Source organism: Mauremys reevesii, linkage group 16 (assembly GCF_016161935.1).
Source record: "Mauremys reevesii isolate NIE-2019 linkage group 16, ASM1616193v1, whole genome shotgun sequence".
Lineage (NCBI taxonomy): Eukaryota > Metazoa > Chordata > Testudines > Geoemydidae > Mauremys > Mauremys reevesii.
In genome coordinates, this window is record NC_052638.1 from 20,289,048 (window position 1) to 20,308,529 (window position 19,482).

A 19,482-nucleotide genomic window follows, 5' to 3' on the forward strand; every position below is an offset into this window, starting at 1 on the left:
TTTGACCCCAGCATTAACACCACCAGAAACATGAACTCAGCTCTTTTTTGAGGAAGGCATAAATATAAAACCACTACAATTTTTCTTCCTAGTGGCTTTTTGAACATATATCTGTATCACAGTAAAAGAACTGAGAAAAACAGATAAAACTTGACTAAAAGTGAAGCCCAAGGACTGAATTTGGCTCAGTATTTTGATAAATAAGGAAGCAAAAAGTGAAGTATTTATTAAATTCAAATAGGAAATATATTGATTACTTACATCTTAACTTTTAATAATCTCTTCATTGACTAACCATGTTCAATATAATGAAAGCCACATCACCTCTGGCAGATCACCAGCACTGAACTTCATTATATCTCTGCTGTGTACCTGTGGTCTATATCGTCTTCCAACCCTCCTTTTAAAATAACGTATTGCTTATGAAAGCAGAGGGATGGATAACAGTTGCTAATATCAGCATGGTGTGAAGTAGGAGCTATGTAAGCATCTCAAAGATGCTCTTTACTAACATAAGAACTGCCATACTGGGTCAGACCAAAGGCCCAACTAGCCCAGTATCCTGTCTTCCGACAGCGGCCAATGCAGGAGCCCCAGAGGGAATGAACAGAACAGGAGAATCGCCCATTCCCAGTTTCTGGAAAACAGATGCTAGGGACACCATCCCTGCCCATCCTGGTTAATAGCCATTGATGGACCTATCCTCCATGAATTTATTTAGTTCTTTTTTGAACCCTGTTATAGTCTTGGCCTTCACAACATCCTCTGGCAAAGAGTTCCACAAGTTGACTGTGCATTGTGTGAAGAAATACTTCTTTTTCTTTGATTGAGAGCTAGTGAACAGGAGTAGCTAACAGGGGAGTTTCATGAGGGAGTTCTCCAGGTGAAGGAGGAGCGATTACATGACCCTTGGGGTAAGTTTGTTGTCTGTAGTGTGTATGTTTGTTGTGTGCATGCTGCTTGACTGAAATATACTGTGTGGTCTGTTTGTTTGGGGGACCACGTACTGGCCATGTGTGTGCTGAGCCTAGCAGCCTGCTAGGCAAGGCTGAGAGCTGCTTAACGAGGCTTTGATCCCTAAGCCTTTCACCACCCATCAATCCTTAATGAGGGGGCGGGCCTACTCAGGAAGGCCAGGGCTTTAAAAAGCCCACTCCTAAGCGACCAGATGAGCTAGCGAACAGGAGCGGCTAAACATTGTTGTATTGTTAGCATCTCAATCATGACCCTGAACATCACAGCAATTATAGTCCTGGGTCTCTTCAGCAGAACCTATCACACAGAACTGAATTAGGGTCTGATCCTTGAGCTTTGGGTGCACTCCAGGAACTGTGCATAGCACCACTGACTCCTGCCTATGTGCAGCAAGTTTCGGAATTGGGCCTTACGTTGTAATGGGAATTCATGTTCTATTGACTAGGTTGATTCATTCCAAATTCCTATTCAGAAATCTCAAAATTTCCCCAACTTAATCAAACTATCTACCCTAGACCAATCATTAAAGCAAATATTGATGTTAGCTGACTTAGGCATTAATTTTTGGCTTATACCGTTTTACCAACAGAATATTTTTAACTTAAATATCTTGTTTTCCTGTGTGGCAATGTATTCATTAATATGTGAGGTTTACAACACTGTGCTGTATCAGATTAGTCAATATATAATAGAAACATGTCACAACTATTGAGCTGTGGGTAAACGAGAGTACACATGTAAATTAAATCTTTGAAAAAAATATCTGCAACTCCCATTTTGTTTGGGTGATTTTAGATGACAAGCTCACCATTATTAAAATGGAACTAAATTTCCTAGAATTTTATAAGTGACATCAGGAAGATTTCTCTGGCCACATTCTCTCTGAATGCAGGCAGAAAGATCTCTCAGGGATAAATGAAGATGAAGTTTTAGACAAAGATGACTACCTACTTATGATCTCTTAGGGTATGTCTTCACCACAGAATTAGCCTGGGTTCTTACTTGGATGTTACCCTTAACCTTCCTCAAGTCCATACACAAAAACCTTACACTGGCATTACGTGGTGCTTTCAAACTGCATGTGGCTGGGGCTGTAGGCTAGAACCTGGATTCCCCTTTCACTCGGGCTGGTAACCTATCTACTTTGCATTGCGGATGCCGACAGTCCTCCTAGGTCTGTGACGTTGCACTCTATATGTTTATGGAAATATGCTTACGAGTATGAATATAATATAACTGAATATGCTTTATGCAAAAGGTCTCTTGTAAGGTACCATTACAAAGCTACTACTGAGTGTGTTCATTCTATTTGTATGTATGTATCATTCTTGTATCTAAAATTAGGAATATGAAATATAACTCTGAAGTCCTATTGTAGTTATGCAAAATGTGGGCCATTAATGGTGGTTAAGAATCTTGATGGCTCCCATTAACCAGGATAATTGGTTGTAAATGGCTCTGTTTACTTGTAAGCCTTCTTGTATACACCGGTGCCAGCAAGTAGGTAATGAAGTCTCACAGGACATGTGACCATGTCACATGATACTAGAATCCATCTTAAACCTGGAGCTTTTCCATTTAGAAGGAGGGATGGGAACCCAGAGAGAGACAAAGGATTCCTGCCTTGTGCCAAAGCTATAAAAGGGGGTGGAACAGAACAAAGGGGCTGCCAATCATGGAGAAATCCCTTAGTTACCATCTGAGCTGGAACTAACAAGGATTGTACCAGGGGGAAAGGATTGGGGCCAGACTAGGAAGGTGTCTAGTCTGTGAAAGAAGCTTATTGGAACATCTCTAAGGGTGAGATTTACTTGTATTCAGTTTCTTAATATATTAGGCTTAGACTTGCGTGTTTTGTTTTATTTTGCTTGGTAACTTACTTTGTTCGGCCTGTTATTACTTGAAAGCACTTAAATCCTACTTTTTATATTTAATAAAATCACTTTTATTATTTAACCCAGAGTAAGTGATTAATACCTGGGGGAGCAAACAGCTGTGCATATCTCTCTATCAGTGTAATAGAGAGCGGACAATTTATGAGTTTACCCTGTATAAGCTTTATACAGAGTAAAACTGATTTATTTGGGGTTTGGATCCCATTGGGAACTGGGTGTCTGGGTGCAGGAGTTGGGTGACTTGCTGAGCAGTTTTTGGTTAAAGTCTGCAGCTTTGAGGGCCTGGTTCAGACCCTGGGTCTGTGTTGCAGCCAGCTGGCATGTCTGTCTCAACAAGGCAGGGTTCTGAAGTCCCAAGCTGGCAGGGAAAACAGGCTCAGAGGTAATTCCAGCATGTCAGGTGACAGTACCAAGGGGGTCTCTGTGACCGAACCCATCACTGGCATAGTCGGACACAGGATAAATCATGTGACTGCTGACAGTCCTCCTATGCCTTCCCACAATTTTCCCCCACCTCAATGTCCCCAGAAAGACAAATATTTTCCCACAATTGGCTGGGAAACAATGAGAGTGGCTCATCTTATTGCAGCATAAAGATCCATGGGATATGCCCCCAGAAATCCTAAAGACATGCGGAGGAGTACAGCATATGTGAGAACACAGTAGCTTGGGTAGACTTTTGCAGTGTGGCTGATTACACCTGGGCTAGGTTAACCCATGTGCCAATCACGCAGTGATGAGAAGTGATAAGCCAACAGCAACTGTCAATTAATTGTAATGGCAGAAATCTCACTATTTAGAATATTTGAAAACAACAAAGTCTCATTGAACACATCAACTCTAGCCAGCCCAAATCATCTGCTGTTTTTTTGAGCCTCAGAGATTGCAGATAACTGTGGTTACTGGTTCTACAGCAGGATGATCTTCCAGAAGAAAAGTCAACTTGCTGCAAAAAGTAACAAAATAAAATTCTATCCAATGAAGTACTGTAGAACTACCAAGGGAGAAAAGAGAGTTAATGCAAAACAGGGAAAGAAAGTCATGGAATAGAACCTGTTTTGAGGGCTACCCTACCTCTAGTGAATTGAAGCTGATGGGAGAGTAGCTAGCAGGCATGGGACTCTAGCTGTCTATCAAACTGAAGGGAGGGACTTTTTCCTCCTTATTTTGGAAAAAAAAAATCCCACTTCGCTGACCTATGTGTCCATGTTCTGCAGACTAGGTACAATGTAAATTGGCCTTGGAGTCAGCTTGTTTGGCTTTAGCATTTTAAAAAAATTGCATATGTAGCACAAAGGCTATTTTCACTCATTACAAAGCTGTAAACAGAGATATAGAATTGTCAATCACATTGCTACAATGCAATGAACAAAATGTCTCCTATCACAATTACCCAATCTGAATAACTATATTCAAGTGGGAAAAGATGGAGAGTCCATTCAATGTCAAAAATATTAATACATTTAATATGGTGTCTGTACATAACATAATTAAAAACTGCCATTCATGTTAAACTGATTATTCTTACATAGTACAGAGACCATATGAATGACAAGTAATAAGCACATTATAACGTAACACTAGATGGAGCTCTACTTCCCTAGAACAGTCTATAATATTTTACATATACAAGAATTATCTCTACTAATAAAAATTGAATTCTAATAATCCTTTAATACCATATCTTTCTTTGGGGATTCTGCTATGCTCTACAATCTACTCTGCATCTTCCAATAATAGATCTCCTCACCTATTACAGTTAAAAAAAATCCACAAACTGCATCATTCAGATTCAGCCTCATTTCTTTATTTTTGGAAATGTGCCTTTAAGCTAACCAACGTTTTAGTTACCAACTACACCCCTAGCTCAAAACGCCAGAACACTAGCTCATCTCCAAGAAATATCTCAAGTACTGTACAATTCACTAATGGAAGTTTTTCAAGTTAACCTTCTCTATCCAGTTGGTTCAATGCAGTGCTGCAAGAAATAATGATAGCTGGAGGTTTCTATAAAAGCCTGGAGTGATAATGGGTATCCAGATTCTAGAGTCCTTTACAAAAAGTCAAGGAGACTCCTCTGCCATCTGTTTTTCTACTCTTTGATTTTGCTACCACTTAGTCTATTCTCCACTTCTATTGCTCTCTTGTACCATCTGTTTTCTTATTCTACTTGCTTGAATTTCCCTATCCTCAGCATTCTTCCTGTCTACCTCATCTTCCTCTTCTTTGTTAACTGTTTGTTATCTTTCTGCCATTCCTTACACTCTTTTTTCTCTTCTTATATTTCTACTTTCATATCTCCTTCTCAGCTCTTCCTCTCATATATACTATTTCTTTGGACAGAGCCCCACATTTTAGAGTCTTTAGTTTTAAAATGCTATCACTGGTGGCGAGGCTAGTTTGCAATTTTGTAATTGAGTATTTTGAACTGCAGTAACTGCTCACTTAAACGTTGTAGTTATGTTCCTGAAAAATGCAACTTTAAGTGAAACAATGTTAAACAAATCCAAGGCCATTTTTGGGGGGGGGCAGACAAAAGGCATTATATACTGCAGTGTACTGTGGTTGGGAAGTGCCCCTGGCTTACCCCACACAGACACAGCCCGCTACAGACAAGGACGCTAGGAAGCACCTTTACAGCAGCAGTGGCAGCTTCCCCGGAGAAGAACAGGCACCGACTTTGCTGGGGGATGCTCCAGGGACGCCTCTTCCCGTCCCCGCTCCACTCCAGGCCCACCTCTTCCCATCCCCACTCCACCTCCTCTCCAGAGCATGCCACGTCCCCGCTCCTCCCCTCTCCCCCCAAAAAAAGTGTTTGGCGGCTTAGGACTTTTTTTTGAGAGGGGTGGAGGGGGAGAGGAGTGGAGACATGGTACTTCCCTGCTCCTCCCCATCCGTCCCGGCGCTTTGCGCTTAAGACTTTCTGGGAGGGAGAGGGAGGAGCGCAGACGTGGCACTTCCCTGCTCTTATTCCTCCCTCCCAGCGCCTCCCTGCCACCAAACAGTTGTTTGGCGGCACTTAGGACTTTCTGGGGGGAGGGGAGGAGTGGAGATGCAGCGGTGGGAGGGAGGGGGAGGAGGCGGAGAAGAGGAACTTGTGCAATGCTCCCTTGTAAAGTCGCTGCGCTTCCACAGAATCTTACAAGCAGTGGACAGAGCAGGCAGCCAAACGATGTTATAAGGGAGCATTGCACAACTTTAAACGAGCATGTTCCCTAACTGAGCAGCGACGTAACTTTGAAACAACATTAAGCGGGAGGACGTTAAGTGAGGAGTTACTGTATATTAAACATCAAACCGACTTATCTGAAAAATAAAGATAGCTATAGTGGGATTAGGAAAATGACTTTAAATTACCATTTGTGATTGTTTTTAGCAGAATATGTTCAAAACAACAACAAAAAGTCCTTTATAATATAAAATGCATTAATTTAAAATATATTTTAAAGTGTTATATAATTTATAATTATAATATAAGTAAATACACCAAATATGATGAAAGGAGGAAGAAGAAGCAGGAAAAGGAAATGAAACAAGAAGGGAGAAAGATGAAAAAGCAAAATAGGAGAAGAGACACTATTAGAAAAGAAAAAGAAATCCTGCAACTCTGATTGTTGCAGGGGGTGTGGGAAGGAAATACCCCCTCACATACCCCTGCATCAACAGGATGGGTTATTGACTGGACTGGTAAGTGCCTAGAAAGGAGAGGGGAAGCAAGAGCAAGAGCATACGCTTGATGAGGCAGAAATGGGCCCCTCCTCTTGCTCAGATCCTTCCAGTGTCTGGGCTGATGGGTGCTTGTGCTGCTCCCCCAGTCCCCTCCCCCAATCTATTTAAACTCTTCCTGGGCTTTTCAAAAGCCTCTTGCTCATGAGCTGCTGACAGATAACTTCATCCAGTGTGGGTAGTGCTGAAGAATCCAGGTGGGAGCCTAGCCTCCCTGCTCCTGGGAGAGACAGGGGACAAGAGGCAATGTGTGGATAACAAGCAATCACGAGGGTAGGGATCATTTCAGTACTGCTGGACAGTCTGGAACTGCCCCACCTTTTCCCCACCCTATGGGGCTACCTTACCATGGCCAGGAGTGCTGGCCCTCTGCTCACTCATAGGGACTCAGCCATGGTGGCCAAGTCTGTGACTCCTGCCTCCAGCACTCAAGGGGAGGCCACATTACTGCAGCTGATTCTGTGACTGCTTCGTCCCATGCTTGAGGGGGCCACATGGCTGAGTCTCGGACTGCCCCCCAGGGTTGAAAAGGGAGCTAGGTGACAGCAGCAGTGGGCTATAGAAGCCATGCGGCCAGAGGTAGCATCAGCAGTTGGGTGCTGGGAGGGCGCAGTGGCTGCAGCAACCACAGCAGCAGGAATTAGAATGGTACCTTCCACGTAAGTGGACTACAGTGGGTCTGGGCAGCCAGGTGGGGCCAGTAACAGGGTCAGTACTGGCAAGCCGGGAGGACCCACCATTTCCTCCTGTGAGCTGTGGCTGAAGTAATTTCTTTGCTGAGCTTTGTGAAGCAATCACTGGCTTTAGACACCCCCCGACCCCAAGAAGGAACAGAATTTGTGTACCTACAGGCTAGTGGAAGGGGGCAGTGACCCCTCCCCTGGAGTAAGGAGTGCTGGCTGTGCACAGGTGTGGGGGAACCTTCTGAGGCCTGGGAAGGATCAAGAAGTGGAAGCAAGAAACAACCATCACAGCCAGGGGAGAAGAGCTCTGCTGATGGACAGAGGTTGCCAGAACCAGGATTCTGGCAGCAGGTGGTGAGTCAGAGCCCTTCATTCAGCAGGTTTCAAAAGGGAGGAATTAATTCCTCCAGCCATTGGAGTGTGCAAGTGAATACTCCACTCTGAACCACAAAGAGTGGGGGGAGGGGCAGAACGCAAGGTGCTTATACCAGGAAACAATGGGACTCAGGCACGGAGGCTGAGGTGGGGAAAAGTGGCAACCAAAGGATAATTGGGTTACAGCCTCCCTGCAGGAGTATGCAAATAGACAGCTGGGACCCCTAAGCTACAGGGTTGGAAGCGCATGGGAGATGAACAGCAGCACTGCTTCTGACTTCATGCCACAGGCAGCTGCAGATATACCCAGGTGTAGGGCAGCTGAGAAGCAGCCCTGTGAGGGGCTGGTAGTATTAGTGGACTCACTGGCTCCTCTTTTGTGTGAAAGGCAAGGTCTGTGAGAGAGAGATCACCGATATCAATGCCTATAGACCTGATGGAATGCTGCATTATGAACTCCATTGCCCGACAAAAGAGTGCAGGGGTCAGAATGCAACCCTGCCTAACACCAGATACTGATTTAAAAGGTGCTGACATCCGGTTCCCCAGACAAACACGGGCAGTGGTTCCATTATGCAGCTTCCTAATCAAGTCCAGCAGAGTGGTAGGGACACCCACGCCCTTTAAGACTTTCCATAACGCGACACAGTCTACTGAATCAAATATAGCCTTAAGATCAAGATATGCTACATGCAGGGGCTTCCTGAACTCGCGATGTATCTCTGACAACAAGCGAAGGGCCAAAATGGCGTCTAATGTGGACCTGTTCCACGTAAAGCCTGACTGTTGGGGATGACGCATCCAATGTAGCAAAGGCTCCAAGTGTGCCAGCAAAACATGTGCAAACACGTTCCCTGGAATGGAGAGCAAGGTGATCAGCCTGTAGCTCTTACATTCACTAGCGTCCTTGTCCTTGCCCTTACAGAGTGAGATCAAAATACCGTCCTTCTAGGCAGTTAGCAAGGTTCCAGTTCGCCACACCAGATGAAAGATGGCCAGAAGTGATTCTGCTACAGGATCAATAGCACATTTTAGCAGCTCTGAGGGGATGCCATCAGCACCGGTTGCACATTCGTTTTTCAGTGTAGAGATGGCACACTTCACTTCATCCAATGGTGGTGCATCAGTACAAATGTCTGGATCCTGAACCGCAGTGACTGCCAGATCATCCAGCTCTGAACAGTGGAGAATGGTTCAGGAACTATGATAATGTTCCACCCAGTGTGAGAGAATGGCATCATCATCTGATTTACATGGATGACCTTGGCTGTCATTTAGGACGCCATTTGTAGTGACTACCTCTCAACCGCTGAGGTTGCGAATGGCGCGGAATGCTGGCTTCAAGTTGCCCCTGGCTAAGCCAAATTCAACATCATCTGCCACTTGCTTATAATATGCCTTGTGATCGTGGAGTGCCACGCTTCAATTTTTCGCTTCCACTGATCACGAGTGCGCTTATCACCATGCTGGCAGGCTGCAGCCTTCAATTTAATTATCTGGAAGGCCTCCTCCAATAGCCTTGGTTGGCATGCTAGATGCTTGTATCCAATTGTCTGCTCAGGGCAGAAGTGAACAGGGACCAGACAACCTCCACGTCATTTGGCAGATAAGCTAAAGCCGAGAATCTGTTGCTGACATCAATACAAAACCTGTTGGCTAAACCTTGCACACAGAGTGCGTCGATGTCAAACTTCTTCATCATCACAGAGGGCTTACCTGCTTATTGGAGCATCAACACTATATGGGTGACCACTAGATAACGATCTGTGTTTGCCGCGCATTCTGCACCATGATATACTCTACAGAAGGCGAAGAGATGCCTATCACATGTAATGATGTGGTCCAACTCCTTCTGAGTGAAGCCATCACGAGAGATCCATGACATGTGGTGTATGCGTCACCACTTGAACCGTAACCCAAGAACGGAAAGATTCTGGGAGGCACAGAGTGTAAGCAAGAGGTGAGAGTCATCATTGGGTGTGCCTGAACCATAATGACAAATGACCTGTTCAAGCCCAGTTCGCAGGGAGCCAGTAACTGCATTTTGGTCACCCAGGATCATGAGATTATCATGTGGAGGGACTGTGCATACTAGATGTTCCAATTGAGCATAGAAATGATCTTTAACTGAGTTAGCAGATTCCTCTATTGGGGCATAGACTACTATGACAATGAGGTAACCATGCCAATGTTTAAGACGTGCAGTAAGTAAATGAGGAGACACGGGCATCCAGATTGTCAGGGAGGACTTGGCCTCACCTTGCAGTAGTAGTGCTACCCCATATAGATGGTTGGGGCCACCAGAATACAGAAGAAAAGAATCTTCCACCTCGTGATGTCCGTGATTTATTAGCCTTGCTCCTGCAATCAATATACCAAGACGGTCTATGTACCTCTTTGTGGTGGAGGTGGTGTAACATCTGAAGTAGGGGATTGCTCGCTAGAGCTATGCCATCAGCAATGAAGACTTGTCCGAAATATCACCTTGGGCATTATGCGAGGTGGACAGCTCGAATGTGAACCCTGAAAACGATGGCTAACACAGGTGGCGAAGATGCAGGGCAGAAGCTGCACCTAGCTACCTGAGGCGAACGAAGTCGCTGAGAAAGACTCAATGGCTCGGGTCACACAGCGTGAAGCCCATACTAGCAGACCAGGAAACAGGTCACGTTACTGCACCTCCGTCTCACCCCAGTGGGACGAGGTATTTCCCAAGATAATCGTTCACACTTTTTTTTTTTTGACCATGAATAACCTAGTACTCAGCACCAGGGTTAAAGCCCCTGCCTTACTTTCAGCTGTAGATGCCTTGTTGGTGCCATCTCCCCTCAGTGCAAACATGACAGGTTTGTGCCAAAGCCCCTCTGGGGACGTGCATCCTCTGATGTCGGCAGGCATGTCTGCAGTACATTGTGACAATGCATCCACTTGTATCTGGTATCTCCAACAGTCCACCAAAATTGCAACTTGGAATATGGCAACTCTTTGCAGACATGGTCATCAGGTCGCTGTCTCACACAAAATGGAATACCAAGGGTTAGGTCAGTGTAACTGTGTTGCTCAGGAGTGTGGATATTTCACACCACAAGCGACGTAGGTATACAGATGTAAGTTTATAGTGTAGACTTGCCCGAGTAAAGCTGAAAGACTGAATCAGTATATCACAAGGTGAAGAAAAACACTCTGTATCCATTCACTGAGGAGTCATCTTGTTGAGCAGGGGTATTTAATGAAACTGTGCATCCTTGTTCCTGGGAAGCCAACCAGCTCAGCAACAGACTGTACTTTGGGTGGGAATGGGGTTAGGGAACCTACTTTAGTAGTTGTTACCTATCCTATCTAGTAAGTGTATGCCCTAGTTTGGGTTTTATGATTTTGTTTTATATCGTAACCAGGTAAAACTGGTGTACACTGCTCCTTTGGCAGCAAAAGAACTGAGATTTCTGTAAGTAGCCAGTGTCAAGCGCTGAATATCACAAGGGAACTTTGGATCTGGGGTGCACCTCTTGTTAATCTGCAAGGCAAACACAGGACTAACATAGCCCAGAGGAGAGTCACTGAGCAGCTGAAAGGCTGGTGATGGTAGGGAGCTACCACAAGCAAGACTCCGTCTCACTAGAGTGAGGGAGTAACAAGGTGATTCTCACTCCTGGATACACTGAGAACCATCACAGAGTGTGCAGGATTATCCACCATTTATCGTACCCTCAATTATCAATCGGCAGTCGGCAAAGTTCTCATGGAAAATGAGGCCTTAGAGGACATTTGTTTTGCACTGCCTTTTATTTAACATTATCTGTGCAGTATATGTTCATGATATAGATAAGGGCATTGCTGACACCCTTTTGATTTCAAGAGGACATTTTCCAGGAAATTGCACAATTCACCAGCTAAGGCCCTCAGGTGATGCCTCATCAGTTGTTAAGACATGGCTCCTGACAGCTTTAGAATCATTGCTCCCTCTACCACCACTCCCCACCACCCTCCGCCCCGTCAGAGTGTACAAGGCCAGTTTGGTGGAATCTGTATAATTCTGAGTTAGGGAAGGACTCCAGTGTATCTGCTCCATCCCTGAACATCAGGTGGTAAGAAATGTAGTGTCTTTAATGCACCATGGATTGGCTTCATCCATAATACTGGGTCACCTTGCTGGCCTCAGGTTTTGCTGGAGGCTAGCAGGACTTACTGACTCAGGTAGGGGATTTTTATTAATAAAGATTTTGGAAGGATGTTCCAGAGAAGATGATTGCAGGGAGGAAGACAAGCTTCCCATAACCATATTGATTGGAAGCTTTACCCAGAGTATGCAGTTGTAGGGTGGAAGCAGTTCTATTGAAAGTAGCATTTGTCATAGCCTTTTTTTGGTGCTTTTACTAAACTAGTGCCGCAGACAACAGGAGATAGCTCCAGGTGTGCATTAGAACTACTGGATGTGCAATTTACGCAGGAGCAATTTCACTGAAATTGAAGTATTCAAAAACTGATCAGGCAGGAAAGAAGGCCACAGTAGAGCTCCAGGAATATGCAGATCAACAGGTAAATCCATGAATGCTATCAAAGCCTTTTAAAACATACAGGACCAGGAACCAGATGCTCTATTCATATCTGGGGATGGTAGCTATCTGAGCAGGTATCAGTTTGCTGTGGACACGAAGAAGGCATTAGCCTACTTACATCTCAGTCCTGCAAATTCTGGCATGAGTTCCCTTAGGTTTGGGGCAACAAAATCAACAGGATCAGAGGATTTCAACTTCCAGAAGGTCCAGGCAACCAAGCCCTGGAAATCAGATTGTTATAGGATATATGTTCACCCTACCAATAGGTTGCTGGGGCACATCCCGGGTCTGAACTAACTTTGTTGTTTGTGATTGCAGGAGACACTGGGAGGAGGATTGATGTCTGGATCTGCAGGCACTCAGTTGTGAATGGGGCCCACAAGCAGGCAATGAGGTCAGCAGGTGGATCACAAATGAGCTTCAAGGCTGAAACTGTCTGCCTTGAGTGATATAGAAGAACACCTATGTTGTGGAGTCAGCTGATGGCTCTGCTGCACTCATTGATGTCTGAGGTATTCAACTTGGTAAAAATGATCTTGAGGCTTGCACCAGACTAAATTTGAGAATTAGTTTTCAGAGGGATGTGGAATTGATTAAGTGGTAATGACCACGCACAAAATTGGTTTGGTCAGAGATGCTCACTAAGCAAGTTTGGCAGGGAGCTGTCAAGCCAGCCTGTGTTTACAGAGCCCATCAGAATCCAAACCACAAGACTATCAGGATAATTTTGGCAGCAGGGGGCTCAATGATCACACATAGGGAGATCCAATACACTGGGCATATGCTATAAGGATGATGGACACCATTAGACAGATGCAGGGGCTGGCAATGTCTTCATGACTTTAAGGGCTGGATACAGATGCCAGACCGTGTGGATGGCCATGACCATTCTAATTGCTGGTACCCCCATTAGCCAGTTTCCAGTGCAGATGATGAGATATTTGTTATATTCTGGGAGCCCTCTAACCCCACACTCCACCCAAGTAAATACCTACTGTGTGACAGCATGAGGTGGGAATACAGCACACCTATCCAGTGTTAAATTAATAAAGTTATGGACTGTTGCTTAAATCCATCTCTATATCTGTCTCTGATTCACTGTGTGTCTAGATCAACCTTGACTTAGTCCACTGATCCACTGTTTTGTATTGTTTTTAATTCTTTGAAAGGTGATTAGATACTACCTAGATCAGATAACAGATCATCACAAATTACATTTTGGGTTATGGTCAAAGATGTACTTTAAGTGCAAATACAGAACACAGCCTTCAATCATTTGCTAAATGCTTCAAACAGGCATGCATTATAAACCAATAATGCACACTTTGAAGTATCTTACAGTTTAATTAAAATGAAACAAAAAGCTAGATAATTCATTGCATCGTAAGTAGGCATGAGTCTGGTTGTCAGCAAATAAGGAATTACATTTAAAAAAAGAAAAGAAAGAAGAACCACCAGATAGATAAGTCATTAATGCAAAATCTCTTACTTTGACAAGTTCCTGTTGAGCCCATATCTGAATAGGTTCCACCTGCTGGGGAGTCTGAGTCTGGATTCCATATGTGTTCAGAAAAACTTGCAGGCTATAAAACAAAATAAATGCAGGGATTTAATCATAGCATAACTACAGTCTGATTTTGTAATGGTCTTGGTAGCAATTACTGAAAAAGCAAAAACATGAATATCATGTCAATTTAAATCTGAGTTAATATTCCCACTTATGCGTCTTTGAAAACCTGTGCCAGACTGTAGATCTAGTCACATTAAATTCTTCCTTAAAATAGAAATTCTTAATAAAACTAAATGTCTTACCGTTGACTTTCTGCTATCAGGGCCACATGGACTACCAAATCATTTTCTAGAGGCCCCTAAAATCAATAAGAGCAAATAAATACTTTTATTAACACAGTTAACCAAGAACAGTTTGTTATCTCAACAAGAAACAAGGACAACATTAACAGTATTTAAACATGCATCCGACGAAGTGGGTATTCACCCATGAAAGCTCATGCTCCAATACATCTGTTAGTCTATAAGGTGCCACAGGACTCTTTGTAGACTAACATGGCTACCCCTCTGATACTTGAGTATTTAAACAGTTCATAGATATGATCGGCATCAACTCACTGCATTGCTGCTTCCCTCTGCTCTCAACTGCCTGCTAATCAATTTGACTGTGTACACAGGGTAATGGAACACCATAGACCTAAAAGCCATAAATCTCACAACTTAGTGAATGGCTGTACTGTCAATGGTATTTTGAATGATGCAAGTTGGGGAGATAGGAACCAATTCTTTTGTCACCATTTACATTTTTGTAATGGAAAAAATACAACCATATATGAGATTTATTTAAAAATTGTTACATATGGTAAAATCCTTCAGTATGTATCCCAGAAAAAATGCAAGGTTATACTATTGATGTTTTTGGTATTTTCCCCTTATACGTACTATATCATAGTATTATTTTGATATACTGCATAGACCTTGTAAAGAATTAATCGTATAACCGACTGTATGACTGATAGTCTTCATAAAAAAACCAAAAAACAAAACACGCACGCACACACATGACATGCATGCTGATAGCTTTAATATATTTTTAATCTAAAGTATTTTTGACTGGACAGTTGCTAACTGTATTGTTGTATGAAAGATATAATGTACATTTCTAATGTTATGATTAATTAGATTGTTAAGAACAAAATAAATGACAGTATTTTGGTAAGAGAAAAGACATGCAAACAGTATTGAATTAAACAGTTTGGGTAAAATTCTGACCTCACTAAAATCAGTGACTGGGGCCGGGATTTAACTGGCAACATGGCTAAGATGTAAGATGTCAGCATTACTCTCATTCATTTCCTTGATAGTATTCAATGTACTCTATATACAGACCCTCTGTTTTTTGGGAGGAAGGGGAGAAGGAGGAGGGAAGGGGAAGCGCTATGGTGCATCTAACAGAAGCAAATACAGTGTTATTTCCAAGATGGTTCTCTCTTACAGCTCAGTTTTAGCTGTAAAAACCCCTCACTTGGCATTTTAAGTTTAACAATGTAAAGGAAAACTGCAGAATTTGCATAGCAAAAATTAAGTTAAAATTATATTAAATTTTAAAAAATTTCTACATCCAAAATGTACCATAATTTCTTTCCACTGTAAGTCTTTAAAGTAAAAAGACCAGTTCAGGCATTTATGACTACTCCAAATCAAGTCATATTTGCTGTAATCAAAAAGGCAAATCTTGAGGTATTTGTCCTAAAAAATACACGAATAATTACTTCTTCTAAAGGTTGCAGAAGAACTATAGTCTATAGTTTTTAAGCACACAAACCAGTTTTTTTTCCCCCAATATAAGTATTACAAAATACAATATGGGACCCAGGATGACCTGTTGGAAATTCAAGTGACATAACACTTCGATAACAAAACAGTGTCCACAACAACAACGGGGAGTTCCTATTGACTAAACACTGTTTGTAAAGGTATTAAAAACAGACTAAATAACTTTCTGCCAGGATAGTGTAATAGACCATTGTAAACTTTACCTCAGAATTAGAATTAGGAAGTTTCTTTGCTGCTCTATTTCTATGAATATCACGTAAGAGATTGAGGTTGTTTGACTACTGGGATTGAGACGATTTGAAATGAAAGCCTGGAGAAAGATCTCTGGATAAGCGTTCTATGCCAAGTTACTATGTTTAGATTTGTACATAGCAGACAGAAGGGAAAAAACAGGTTCTAACTAGAATTCCCTATTTCCAACTGACAGAGTATTTAAGTTGGTTGAGTAATTGGATTCTTGACACTCAAAGAAACAGGTAAAATAATTTTTAGCTATAAAATTTTAATACAGAACTCTAGAAAATAATATCTGGGTCAAAAAAGGGAGTTTATTAAAAAATAAACTTCAGATCCCTCATTTCTCATGTCAATCTATTTACTGGTATGCAGGATTTCATGGATTACTGCACCTGATGAAGTACTTTATCAAAAGGTAGATGCTGCAATCTTTTTCTAAGTGACTTGCTGCTTCAGTCATTTTTATTTTAGAGGACCTGGCTATGTGAAACTTAAGACTTTCAAAAAATACTGTGAGAAACTCAATATAGTGCATTTAACTAGCATATTGCAATATACTAAGCAAAAAGCAAATGTCTTTGCCTTTCAGTGTGTCAAGGTCTGGAAGACAATATAAAGTTATAGATCTAGAATGTGCCACTTCATACTGTAAACACTGTTAGAATATTCAGTTAGAAGATTAATGAAATAAAGCCACTTACCAGTCCCTCAAAATTATAGTGTGCTCTTTCTCTATATAGCATTAACTACTCATATTCAATCAAAGCTGAATACAGTGGATGTCAGCGTGACCCTATATTCATACCCTACAGACCATTGTAATAATTTTTGCACAAAATATACCTTGTAAGGTATCGTTTGAAAACTAATAACTTGCTGGTCAGTAATATTATGCTGAAACATATGTAGCAACTATGTAAACTTATGAACACCTGCTGAAATTAGGTCAGAAATGTGTTTACCAGATCAGTAAACTAGTTTCTCAAAAACAAAGGACAAGCTGACACCTCTAGCCAGGTGTCATCAAAGTTGATGGACAATCGCCTATCATGAGGCCATTCTTTGGCAAGAAAGGGGGGCAGAACAAACAAATCTGCATCTTAGCAAACAACAACCTGGAACCTCTTTCACCACCATGCTCTTTGTCTCTGTCCTCACAGCAGGAATGAATTTTATCTAGGGATAACCCTCAGGAAAAGGTGTCATTAGAGGAGGTTTTGGAACAAATTGATAAACTAAACAGTAATAAGTCACCAAGACCAGATGGTATTCACCCGAGTTCTGAAGGAACAAAAATGTGAAATTGCAGAACTACTAACTGTAGTCTGTAACCTATCATTTAAATCAGCTTCTGTACAAAATGATTGGAGGATAGCTCATGTGACACCAATTTTTAAAAAGGGCTCCAGAGCTGATCCCGGCAAGCCTGACTTCAGTACTGGGAAAACTGTTTGAAACTATAGTAAAGAACAAAATCGTCAGACATACAGAGAAACCTAATTTGTTGGGGAAGAGTTTTTATAAAGGGAAATCATGCCTCACCAATCTACTAGAATTCTTTGAGGGGGGACAACAAGCATGTGGAAAAGGGGGAGCCAGTGGATATAGATTTTCAGAAAGCCTTTGACAGGGTTCATCACCAAAGGCTCTTAAGCAAAGTAAGCTGTCATGGGATAAGAGGGAAGGTCCTCTCATGGATTGGTAACTGGTTAAAAGATAGGAAACAAAGGGTTGGAATAAATGGCCAGTTTTCAGAATGGAGAGAGGTAAATAGTGGTGTCCCCCGGGGGTCCTATTCAACATATTCATACATGATCTGGAAAAAGGGATAAACAGTGAGGTGGCAAAATTTGCAGATGATACAAAACTATTCAAGATAGTTAAGTCCAAGGCAGACTGCGAAGAGCTACAAAAGGATCTCTCAAAACTCAGTGACTGGGCAACAAAATGGGCAGATGAAATTCAACGTTGATAAATGCAAAGTAATGCATATTGCAAAACATAATCCCAACTATACATATAAAATGATAGGGTCTAAATTCGCTGTTACCACTCAAGAAAGAGATCTTGGAGTCACTGTGGATAGTTCTCTGAAAACAATCCCTCAATGTGCAGTGGTAGTCAAAAAAGCTAAGAGAATGCTGGGAATCATTCAGGAAGGGATAGATAATAAGACAGAAAATATCATATTGCCTCTATATAAATCCATGGTACGCCCACATCTTCAATACTGTGTGGAGATGTGGTCGCCCCATCTCAAAAAAGATATATTGGAATTGGAAAAGATTCAGAAAAGGGCAACAAAAATGACTATGGGTATGAAACGGCTTCTGTATGAGGAGAGAATAATAAGACTTGGACTTTTCAGCTTGGAAAAGAGACGATTAAGGGGGGATATGGTTGAGGTTTATAAAATCATGACTGAAGGACAAAAACACCCCAAGTTATCTCTACCTAGCCATCTGTCTCTCTTTCATCTAAGACAACAAAAGAAACAGCCCTTGGACTTTGGGAGCAGATCGTGGCCTGAGAATGTTGTCAACAGTTACTGGAAACGTAGTACGGAATTTCACCCTGAACCAAGTATAGTTTGTTAAGTTTGAGTACAAGGAAAAACGGAGAACACTAAATAATGACCAGATGTCACTACAAAGCAAAATATGGGATATACATGAAAATATTAGCACAAACCAGAATGGCTTAGATTGTGGTGTCATTCTTGTTTCTATTTTGGAACATAAAGTAAAATCCTTGTTTGTGGACTAATTGTATATTGAGGATTTCACATTATGTTATACAAACAGACCGTTTGCTGCAATACAAAAAAATAAAATGCTTAGGGATTAATTAGGAGAGCAAACTAGTACTACTACTACTACTGATTTGCTATGTACACAAAATGAATTATTTTATTATGTTTTTGTACTGAAGCACTTTTAACACAATCTTTACCATATTGCTCCTTATGCTCCACAAGCATTCTGTAACATACAAGACTGTTGTTTTGTTCTTACAGATTTTATAGGATTTAAGATGAGTGATTTAGCTTTAGCTATAATGACAACTAATGCTTTCCATCTAGAATAGATAATACTCCATTTACAAAGCAATCCTTTATAAATCACTTAACCAGACCATATTTTTATATACTACATAACATATTGTAGGTCTTAAACAACAAAGAATCTTCAGAGACTAAATTTTCATGCCACAACTTAAAATAAATGATCCTAAAATAGAGTTTATCTGCAATACAGTGCTAATTCTTGGGACCTAAGGGAAAAGTGTGTTTTGAGGATTAAATAAAATTTTGCTTTCAGTTCCTCAAATAAGAGTAATTTGTGCTCATTAGGCCTCATTTGTACATCCTGCTAGCTAAAGGATAGCCAACATTTTTCACTACATTAGTGCTCCTTTAAAAAGAGTGTCACATTTAATGTAAGCTTCTATGCAGGTATTATGATGTATTTTAAACAAATTTTAGAATTTTTCAGCAAAAGAAACCAGAAAAGAAGTCTATGAATTTTGACTCAAAATTTGAAACACATAGTATAGAGCACTGAACTATGTACCAACTTTGTTACGCTAGCGAACTGGAAGGAAGAGCTCCTTCAGTACACTGACCACACATTTCTTTATCATTATTCACCAAGCAAAGGCTAAATGTGGCTCAAACACATAGGTAGTAGA

The 19,482-nt window shown here is 41.7% G+C and overlaps 1 protein-coding gene across 7 annotated transcripts in view; it reads right to left on the reverse strand.

Annotated features, from left to right (window-relative positions):
* The window catches only part of PHKB (phosphorylase kinase regulatory subunit beta), a 187,166-nt gene that overhangs the window by 39,416 nt on the left and 128,268 nt on the right, over window positions 1-19,482 (reverse strand). For all 7 annotated transcript variants that reach the window (XM_039503735.1, XM_039503733.1, XM_039503740.1 and 4 more), the window contains 2 exons: window positions 14,023-14,078; window positions 13,700-13,793 (listed from right to left, as the gene is read on the reverse strand). In XM_039503735.1, coding sequence (XP_039359669.1) covers window positions 13,700-13,793; window positions 14,023-14,078 — 150 coding nt within the window. The remainder of the gene's footprint in view (window positions 1-13,699; window positions 13,794-14,022; window positions 14,079-19,482) is intronic.